The 11,919-nt window shown below is 33.0% G+C and overlaps 1 protein-coding gene across 1 annotated transcript; it reads right to left on the minus strand.

The window, feature by feature from the left end:
* Positions 1 to 7,214: 7,214 nt before the first annotated feature.
* LOC145322151 (uncharacterized) lies at positions 7,215 to 8,826 on the minus strand. The gene is made up of 2 exons (XM_080163962.1): positions 8,733 to 8,826; positions 7,215 to 8,497 (listed from the first exon to the last, which is right to left on the minus strand). Exons 1-2 carry the CDS (start codon positions 8,742 to 8,744, stop codon positions 7,670 to 7,672), a joined length of 840 nt encoding a protein of 279 aa, XP_080020088.1. The 5' UTR covers positions 8,745 to 8,826; the 3' UTR covers positions 7,215 to 7,669.
* Positions 8,827 to 11,919: the final 3,093 nt, after the last annotated feature.

Here is an 11,919-nt window from a genome sequence, read left to right on the forward strand (position 1 = left end):
GTTGAGTTGGGGGTCGATGCTCGATAAGTACTTTGGGGAAAAGCACCAAAGAAGCTGCAAGTCTTTCAACATAAATTTTGTAATTTTTAGTAGCGTAGCTACTCTAAAGGTTATACAGCCTGTCTTTAGAAACTTTTAAATATCTAACTTTCATATCATTGTAAATTAGTCTAGATTTATATACATATGTAGTTTTCTCATTCGTTAGCTTATAAAACTTTAAATTATGATTGGATGGTACACTTATCCACTAATTATTGTAATCTACAGGAGAATAACTAGGAGTATTTTTATTTTGATTGATCGTCCATTGTATTATCCTCGAAGAACCTAGATTATCTTCTTTTTACCCATTTTACTGTAGGACTATTGTACTAAATTGTTCTTGCTTAATTTATTAATGTAGTTAGTTAAAAGTTAAAATTTTATAAATTAAACCATATGAAAATAAATGAAGATTTTAATCATGCTTTAAATATAAAATATGATGTAAATTATAAATTAACCTTAACAATTATCCATTTCCAGTTATACATTTATGTATTTGTTTTTAATTTAAATTATAAAATAGTTTTTAATTTACTTTTTAGCAAAAACTAAATTAGATTATCCTCTGTTAGAAATGAGGGTCGAGTGTGGGGAATCGGTATTACAATAAACAAAATATTTAAGAAAACGCTTTTTTTTGTCAAATGCATTTTTAAATTATAAGTTAATTATCTGTATTTTTAGGTGTTTTGTATTTACCCACTAAAAACTTTTAGCCATCATTATAAGTAAGTAGGTAAAACATAATAAAAAGGGCGTAATGTTAATGATATGTCAGCTATCAACACTTATATGATGTAAAATTTCACAAAAAAAACTATTTAAATGAACAGATTGATAATAGCTTCAATAAGGAGTAGTTATTCAACCATGTCTTGCTTAACGTTTCTCAGAAATGCACTTGTCGATATTTTTGAACAACCTTTGTCTACGAGTTCTTTTTAAATGTAAGTTAACTAGTTGCATATGTTTATGTGCTAATCAAACACAAATATAATCAGTGTGTACTAATTCTAACGTATCTAGCATGACTAGGTTTGGTGACACTTTCAATTTCTTTAATTTTCTTCTAAATATTGTTCTGTGTCCCAGTTCTAGGGTGGATCTAAACTAAATAATGAAATTAAGTAACTCGATCTCTGTCTATGGCCAGGGAAACAGGGATAAGACAAAGGTTAATAAATTTATCTTCCCCCGAAATAGTATGAAATATCTGCCTTTGGTATCTGGTAAATTTTTGGTGTGGATTAATTTATCTGCCATAGACCCAAAATCACCCTGAAGTATGGTAAATTCTTATCCAGTATGGCTTCGAAGACGATTTATATCCATTGGATTAGCACCGGGTCTCAGCCATACTGAACATTCATTTATCGTATGATGTCAAAGAGAATTTTCCTGGAAATATAGAATAAGGATTTTTTGGTTAGCTTGGGCTTTCGACCTCTGGGGACTAACAAAACTGAAATCAATCCTATATTTTTTTCATTTTACTATCGGCGAAAAATATTTAACAGTGGGCTTTTTGTTTCATTCTTAATCTATATTAAGTTCTTCATCTGGTTTATGTTCTAACTACCGGCTTCGCCTCTAGCCTCTAGGGGCTTTGCCCCAAGAGGTTTGAGCAAACCAATTTTTGTATTTTAGATTTAAAATAAAAAAGAAAAAAAAAATTTTTGGGGTGGGGTAATTTTTTTTTTTTGGGGGGGGGATTAGTCGACCCAACAAATTTAATTTTAGTTTTAAAAAGAAAAATTTTTTTTTTTTTGGGGGGGGTATCTTTAATTTTTGGGGGGGTTGGGGGTGTCCCACCCCCGAGAAAATAGTTATAAACCTTCCCGGGACTTATGAGAAGCTACCCTGTAAAGGAGAACCTGATCGGTTCAGCGGTTAGCGAGATCCTTCGCTACAAACAAACAGACAAACAAACACACACACAAACAGACAGACATCGTTCTACTTTGTATTATAAATATGTAGTTTAGCAAAGCGAAGTTTCTCTACAAAACTAGATAGTAAGTCAAGTCGATTCGACATAAACCCTTGAATTTGCATGCATTTGCAAATACCCTCTGCATACCTCTGAGTACAGTTAACAATTTACTTACTGTTTAATACTCTAATTATCATTTTTTCATCAAGATTGTTATTAGCATCTATACATGATTTACATTATTTTGCTTCTACTTTCTAGTCCATAAAATTGTTACACAGCACAATGGGGTAAATAATGAAAAAATAAAGAATTTAAATTCTTTACATAGAAACAATGCTTTATTTCGGGTCAAGTAATTATTTTTAAACTTCATAGAATCCTTTCTTGTTGGCTCCTTCTTTTTGGAAATAAACAAGTGATAATATTGCATATAACCAGTCGACACGTATAGATACAATACTTTTCAAACTTATTTTGTATCTACCCCACTGTGGACAGTCGACACGTATAGATACAATACTTTTCAAACTTAGTTCTGTATCTGCCCCACTGTGGACAGTCGACACGTATAGATACAATACTTTTCAAACTTAGTTCTGTATCTGCCACACTGTGGACAGTCGACACATATAGATACAATACTTTTCAAACTTAGTTCTTTATCTGCCCCACTGTGGACAGTCGACACGTATAGATACAATACTTTTCAAACTTAGTTCTGTATCTACCCCACTGTGGACAGTCGACACGTATAGATACAATACTTTTCAAACTTAGTTCTGTATCTACCCCACTGTGGACAGTCGACACGTATAGATACAATACTTTTCAAAACTTTATAAAACTTTTATGTTGTCTATTTGTGTACCAAATATATATACTCAGTACTTTCCCTCAAATCAATTACTGACCACAGAACCCCCACCTCCCATTTTAAATAAGGGGGGGAGATGGTTAGGGATTAAGAAAATTAAGGGGGAAAATACATGGGTTGGTTGCTTTCTACACCATTTTAGTTATTATGTTTTGTTTAAATTAGGTAAACCTGCGATGCCCTAACCCTTCAGGGCTACCAATTACCCAATATGACCTAATCTAATCTAATGCTAAAATGCTAATACGATTTCGTTTACGAAAAACTCTCCATCATTTAATTATTTATCCAAAAATAACGTTGGGGGAAGGGAGGGACTCGCTGAGCACTTTTATGGAATTATCCTATCTATCTACTAGCTTCCTAGACATATGTTTAAATTGATAAATACAACAATTGCACATATGTATTACTTTATTACATACTTCGCCCCTAGAGGCCTCTAGAGGTAATTGAGGTGTGGGCTAAAGTCGACCCTCGTTTTCAATTTTAGTTTTAAAAAGAAAAAGTAAATATCTATTTTGGAGTGTGGGGCATTTTTTTTCTAACGGCGCTTTCTCTTTGGAGTGGGATATTACCCTTTTCAAAAATAATTATAAACCTTTAGGACCTATGAAAATCTAAATTGTAAAGGGTCAGCAGTTCCTTCGGTATAGACAAACATATATACATTCTGTAACATTTATATTAGAATTAATAAAACAAGGATGACAACATCCATAAAGGCGAAGCACTGAAACGGTATGACAAACGGACATTAATACTTGTATAGTGTCAGAACTGAATAATCAGAATATAAATGTATAAGAGTCAAAGTAAAATTCTAAGTAAATTTGTTAAAAATCTGCTTGATACAGGACAATGTTTATGGACATACTTACATTTTTAGGACTTGATTATAGAGTTGCTTCGCTTATAACATTATACTTTGTTGTCCCAGGAATCAATATACCAAAATTCAGATCAATCGGATGATTAGATCACATAAAAATTTGTTGTTAAAAAAGTAAAAAATCAACATGTTTAAATTGACGTACGGACATTCTTGTTATGATTATACAGTTTCTACGACTTCTAAATCGTACCTAACTACTAAAGGAATCACCATGCAAAGTTTGAAATCGATAGGACAATTCTAACATGCCTAAATTAACGTAAAAAGCTATCCATGACGGACGGACGGACGGACGGACCGACCCTAATTATAGAAAAGCTTCGCTTTTAAAAAATATCTTCCCCTTATATTCATTCTCATAATTTATTATCTTCGTGCAATTGCTTTGTATCTTATTATTTAACACAATCGTTCTTGTTTTGATGAAATGCGTACATGATTTTTACAATTTTACTATTTTCTGTACATTTTATATTATCAAAAATTTCGGATCTAGTACAGTTCACGGTAAAATGTTCCTAGGATCGATAAACTTAAAGGGCTGCTGAGTGGCAATCGGCTAAACCTATATATTATGTAAGTACAAAATTTTAACTAATACAAGACGGTCTAGAAATAATCTTACAGAGCACATAAATGCGCGAAAAAGACCTATTTTACGCGTGTTTTCTTCAGTCAAGCTTTCCCTGTGCATCATTGAATCTTGGCTATTACCGTGAACTGCACTAGATCCAAAATTTGATATAATTGTTGCCAATATATCGAAAAATAGAATTAATTCCTACTTATTGCGGGATATAAATCTTGGGTATTGAAATTAAATCTAATACCTTATCAAATCTGAAAATGATTAGAGATAAACTTGTATTGAATGAGGATTTCTATTTATTGAATTTTCATCAGATTTGATAAACAAATTTTATTGTTCGCAGCGCTTTAAAATCTTTTTTTCTAAATGTATTTAATCTTTATCTGAATTGTTAATCTATTCTATGGGGCACTTAAGGTGAGAGGGGGAAAATCGACCCTCACCCAATTGTCAATTTGAGTTTTCAAAAGAAACAGAATTTTTGCAGGGGTGGGGGGTCCTTTTATAATTGGAGGGTGGAGATACCCTCTCCCTGGACTTATAGGAAGCTTCAATGCAAAGGAGAACCATATCGACCCAATTGTTTAGCTATTATCAAGATCATAAATATAAACAAAATTAGCATAAAAAATGACTTTAATTTTGGCATTTATATTTCTGATGGGTTTGCAGCACCCCTTCCCCCTATCATTATTCATTACCCCACCTGTCTACATTTCTGTTTCATTGCACTGTTAAAAACCTTCTTCAAATATGGAACTTTGAAAATTCTTGTAATAAAGTAACAGGATATCTGAGTGTGTGTGTCTGTACCGAAAGTTCACTCCGATTTGGTTCTCCTTGAAGCTAGTAAAAGTGGCTGACTCAGATTATGCCGTTATGAGGCCAGTACACACTGTAATTGACCAATGGTAAAATTTATAGTGGCCTCTCATTGTTTAATTTCTTTTTGACGTCATAATCTAAGTCAGCCACTTTTACTAGCTTCTTCTCTTTTACAATATGTAGCTTTTCATAGGCCCGGGGAAGGTTTTTAACTATTTTAAGGGAGGGTATAACCACCCTCCCAAAAGAAATATCAAAACACCCCTTAGAATTGTGGACATGTGGACAAAACGAGGCTTGCTGTAGCTAATGCTAACTAATTGTTCAAGAGAATCTTCACAAGAGTTTTCAGAACTCTATCTGGCAATTAAAATCCTCCATAACAAAAGAATATTATTTTTTTCTTCTAAATTATACCACCCCGTAATAAACTAAACACAGCTATTCTTTATTGTTTTTTTTACAGTGTATTCGTCAAAGACTAGGGCTCTTAAGGAAAACGACAATAGACGATTAATTGACTTGCCTTTTAACTCGTTTAAAAACTTTGGGTACCCGTAAGATTTACAGTTCAACCCCCCCTCCTGTCCACACAAAAAATCACAATGAAGACTAAATGATTCTTTCTTTTTATCTCATCGTTATGTCTTGAGTTAGCTACAAATTGTCGTTGGAAAAATTTGATCAGGATTGGATTGGACAAAGTAACATACTCCAAATCTTCTTTAATTTTAATCTACTAAAGAGGGTAATTATATTTAGTAGGACGACAACAGGGGCCAGATTAATTTATCATCAATTGTGCTATCCCTGCATTCCTGGTATACATCCATTATACCTCCCCTCACTGAACAGATATTCTAAGAATTATCCTATCCCTGTATCCCTGGTATACATCCATCATACCTCCCCTCACTGAACAGATATTCTAAGAATTATCCTATCCCTGTATCCATGGTATACATCCATCATACCTCCCCTCACTGAACAGATATTCTAAGAATTATCCTATCCCTGTATCCCTGGTTTACATCCATCATACCTCCCCTCACTGAACAGATATTCTAAGAATTATCCTATCCCTGTATTCCTGGTATACATCCATCATACCTCCCCTCACTGAACAGATATTCTAAGAATTATCCTATCCTTGCATCCCTGGTATACATCCATCATACCTCCCCTCACTGAACAGATATTCTAAGAATTATCCTATCCTTGCATCCCTGGTATACATCCATCATACCTCCCCTCACTGAACAGATATTCTAAGAATTATCCTATCCCTGTATCCCTGGTATACATCCATCATACCTCCCCTCACTGAACAGATATTCTAAGAATTATCCTATCCTTGCATCCCTGGTATACATCCATCATACCTCCCCTCACTGAACAGATATTCTAAGAATTATCCTATCCTTGCATCCCTGGTATACATCCATCATACCTCCCCTCACTGAACAGATATTCTAAGAATTATCCTATCCCTGTATCCCTGGTATACATCCATCATACCTCCCCTCACTGAACAGATATTCTAAGAATTCGACCAATTTAAAGGGATCACAATGGTCTAAAACTAAAATATTCATCATCATTTTTTAAATGAGAGAGAATTTTTACATTAAACTTTGCTTCTACCTTTCCGAAAGTCACATATATAGAGTTTTCTTTCTTTGTTATCAAAAATTATAAGAAACTATTTTTATTGTTTTTCATAATTTTGACTTATTTATTTGTTTTGCCAATGTTAGATCATTGTGGAGTCTGTTTTAACGTTAACAAGAATATATTCTCATGGAGGAAGGGAACATTGGGTTGTGTATTACACTAGTCCCCAAAGTTTTGTAATTTTTCTTATTCGTTGCTTCAACAACTTTGGAGACTTTTATTGAGATTTGATTGGTTGGTTCATTTGGTTGAGCGTCGAAAGTAGTAATTTTCATCACTTTGGAATTGTATCAATTTATCAGCCATTGTCATATCCTTTTAAATTCCTGATATAATCTATGTATCTATCCTTGCATTAAAACTAAAACAAATATTTCCATACTAGTCTTTTATTAAACAGTTTGATATGCATAATATATGGTAACTATAGGTTTCAAATATCTTGAGATTTTCAAATAATCTAAATAATATGATAAATAAGTTTTTTACAATAAATATAGAAGCGTTATAAGGTAAAATTACGTTAGAATTTTTAATGATATATCATTGGCAAATTATTATTGATATTTTCATTAAAAAATCTATTAAATCTAAACAAATCAGCTTCTTTTAATGCCCATTGATTTTCAAAATAAATCTAAAAATTTTCTTTAATAAACGTATGATTGATGTATAATTTGTATTTTAGAATCTTATGAAATAGATTTAGGTATATCTATCCCCGTTAGTAGATAGATATACCTAAATCCTATCTAATACTCATGATTTTGGATGAAAAAATTTGAAAAAAATGTATGACAAATTAATCAACAAAAAAAGTATATAAATTTAGAAATTGAAATCAATGCCGGCATTGGGGAAAGAATAATATCCCTGGAAAACCGGGGTGGAGGAATCAGCCAACAGATGACCATGGTGGGCCGTTGTCCGTACAACAGCTGGGGCGGCTGCGGTCACGTGACCAAATGTATGGGCAACTGGGGCAGCTGTTCTCACAAGTGCAGGAGCTGCGGTGGCACGGCTGAAAAAGGCAGGAGACTCAAACAGGGAATGCTCCTCATGGGCTACGTGGGCGACACTTGCGGAGGCGGGGGCAAATCTGAACAGGGTTTCTTGGGCGTTGGCGGGGACAATTCTAAACTGGGGGGTTCTCAGCTGTTGGACAGCAACATTCTGGTCCAAGAGGGAGGTGGTGGAGAGGCGGCTATTTTCTGCCTGTCTGGCAATGACGTCATCAACAGTTTCTTCAACAATCTCTTCTTCTTCAACGGCTGGCTGCTCAGCTGCAACATTTCTGCTGATTAGCTGATCATTATTCTGGATGTCATCATCAGCTGCCAAGGTAAAGATCCTGCCATCAGCAGTTTGAAAGTATTGACCTGGCTGAAGGTTTGCGTTCAGCGCAAAGAATCTTCCATCAGCATGCTGCAACAGAACAGGATCTTCCTGACGAACGGCGGCTGTTACAAAGGTAGGTTCTTGATGGACAGCGGCCAGCTGAAGCCGGGGCGAGGTGGCCTGTGTGTGGTGACGGTGGACTGTGGAGGTACCGTCAGACACTGTCTTGCTGTGGTGGGACACACGCCCAGGTAGGCTGCGGTGAAGAAGGAGGTTTTGACATTGACTGATTGTCATCAGACAGCTCAGCAAAATAGCCTAAAAAAATTTCAAAGTAGATTTTTTGTCAAATAAAACATTGCTAAAAAGTATATTTCAAATGAAAAAAAACGAAATAAGCAAGGATGACAATATCTATAAAAGCGAAGCTTAAAAAATAATAGATTAAGACAAACGAACACACATTAAATGCAGAAAATTTTAAATATAATTTAGAGGATTTTTTGTCATTATTTTAAACGATTTATAAAATTATTTTAACAAACCATTATACCTTTCCAATCATGGTTGTATACTTGGGTGGAGGGGGGATTTATTACTAAACCTAAACCACATCAACCATTTATATTTATCTAAAAACTTCTTTCACCCCCCTCTTCCCCCTAATATCAAGATTAATATATGTAGATATTCGTTTACATATGTGCCTAAAAAGCTTCACATATGCCCGGGGATTAAAAGGCCTATTTGCCGCTGTATAAATGGGCCTAAACGAACGGACCAAGACGGGACTGTAAGAAATATTTTGAAAGGTCGTGATAATTTTCAAATAGTTGTTTCTTAAATAATTTATATTAATTCTAAAACGTTTACTTATATAAATGTATTTTTATTAAATATTAAAATTTTTATCTAAAGAATCCTCAAACTTTTCTGCCAATCAAGTAATCATTATTGAGATAAAATATATTAATTTCTGCTCATTTAAAAGGTAAAATATGAATATGTATGTTTTGTAATATAATTTTTTTTCAGAAATCTTAATTGTGTTCAATGACCGGTTTTAAGCTATTTTTGTTGTGATTGGGTGTTGAGGGGCCTAAATATTGCCCGATAAAAATGTTAAAGGCACAATTTTTTTTTGTAATATAAGGTTATTACATCAATCATATCAAAATTTTTAACTAGAGTTTTGGCTATATTAATTTTCATATTTAAAATTTTTCAAAAATGTAGGACATATCAATTTACATAGTTTTTTAGGGGTTCAAAAACACTTTAAGATTTCTTGAAGTGTTAAAATTGTGTAAAAAGTAAATGTATCAACTTTTTTTACTAAAATTCTTGTGTATTCATATATTGTGTTTCACACAGGAACGCACTTCTTACTCTTTGGATTTTAAATTATCAATATATTTAGCAGGGATCTCAAGCGATAAGACAATCAAATATAAATTGTTTTACATCCCCAATATTGATAATTAAATTTACTTCTACTGTGGAACAAAATTATTATTAACAAAATTTTGGATTTTAACCAACAAATTAAGAATTAAAGTTTGATAAATTAGAGAATGTATTCATAAACTTTGGGTACCAGTATGGGTTTCTTTCTAATGTCCCCGCCCTCTCTGATATAGTTCTCTTCACAAAGTAGCTCTCATAGATCCTGGGAAGTTTCTTTAACTACATAGTTAGAAAACCACCACCCTCCCAAGAGAAATATCTTTTCAAAAAGTGACCCCATCAGAATTTTATTTTTATTTTTTGAATTTAATATTAAAAAGGGGAGTGCTCCCTGAAGGTACCCCTAGAGGCATCTAGGGGCGCATTGATATAAAAATTGAAGCAATATTCAGCCGGCATATAAAAATCAAATCCAAGTCTGAAACTGAAAAGGTCAGATATTCTAAGTTGAAGAAAGGTCAGAGCTAAACAAAAAAAACTGATGAAATACTTTAGATGCTTACACTTTATTGTCTTCTTACAATGGATTTGTTATACACCAGATTATCATGTACTCTAATAAAGTGAAACTTGTAGCTGGCTAAAATAACGATCCCCCTTCCACAACCTTTACCCCCTCCCCTTCTGCAGTATGAAGGAACTGACCAATAAGTGATTTCCATTTTAGCAAAGTTGACGACATTATATCCACGTATGTATATTCTATACCTATTCTTTTTACTTATTATCTTTTTTCTCTTTCTTTTTCATATTATCCTTTTTTTTATTTGTATTATATACCTTTTTTGGTTTTTATATCTTCTAATTTAAGTTTTCTTTATTTAATTTTGATTTTCTTTGTTCTACTTTTTATTTTCATCTTTGTAAATTGATATTTTTAAAAATGTGATAATCAAGAAAATAATGGCTCTCTATGTGGAAGTGCTTTTAAACATGTTGCACCTGTTATGTCCTAGACATTGCCTTTACTCTATTAATCTTTTTAATATCTTTTGTTATGACGCGGCGTTAGGCAAGATTTAAACTCAGTACAAACTACGTTTTCTACAATAATTCTGTAACATATAAAAAAATCCCACAAAAATGTTGGTAAAATTTGTTAATTATATTTTGATGCTTTTTGCGACGATAAAATTATTCCTAGATTGCATGCTTAGTCTGATTTTATCACTTTATTTTCACCCTTTCAACCCCATTGCGCACTTTTTATATTCACCGACTAATTTGCAAAGTTCAACATCTTTTTTTTCATAGGAGGGTGTTTCACAGATAGTATATACAAAATCCTGCTCTTAAATATATTTTTTTAATGGATGTTAAAAAGAAAAAACACATAATTTTGTGTGGTAGGGCTTTTGATAAATTAATTTAACTTAATTTACTAGTTTGATAATTCTTGTATGTAACGAAGCTACTCTTAAACCAGTGACAGTCTAATGAATACAAGTCCAACACAACCATAATTTCATATAAAAATTCATATAATTATTATTTCCAAAAAAATTATAGCCAAAAGGCGCAATTAAAGCATTATGTAAATAATATAGTATCATTATCCATGACCACTTCTATTTAATACCATATAGTCGACATTAAATGATTGAAATTAAATTAAGTAGTTTACTTTATGAATATTAAGTAATGTTTTCTAATATAATTACAGTTAAATACAGTTTATTCTTCTATATGTTTAACTCGTTGTTGTTGCTTTACAACAATATACAAGATTGTCCTTGTTTAATCCAGGGCTCGGCAGTCGCGCATCAGTGAAATTGTAATATTATAACTTTAAAAATTGCTGGAAGTATAAACCTGCTCCTAGACAGACATTCCATCTTTTGGAAAATAATTTTTGTAACACTTTCGGGTATTATTTTAAGGCTTATTTACGTCTGAGGCGCGGATGCCAAGCCCTGGTTTAATCTGTGTAATATTTGGTCACTAATCAGAGTTCAGATGATTAAAGATAAAAATCTTGACATGTTTAACTGTAATTTTTAAGAGCACCACTACCCAGGGATCTAAAGGGATAAGATAATTGCCGATAAATTGATGTACATCCCCACAAATGATGCACAAAAGTAACCCTCCTGTAAATTAGAATAAGTAGTTGAAACGTTTGGAATGAACCAACCAATCAAAATTCAATAATGGTCCCCAAAGTGTAAAAAACATCCCAATGTCCCTTTCCTCCCTGAACACCACCAGGGAAAACCACTTTTCCATCAACATAATCCCTGGATTTTTTTGCTACAAGTTAATCTAGGATTTCA

Source organism: Acartia tonsa, chromosome 6, assembly GCF_053477335.1.
Source record: "Acartia tonsa isolate MP-2025a chromosome 6, ASM5347733v1, whole genome shotgun sequence".
In the NCBI taxonomy this organism is placed as follows: domain Eukaryota; kingdom Metazoa; phylum Arthropoda; class Copepoda; order Calanoida; family Acartiidae; genus Acartia; species Acartia tonsa.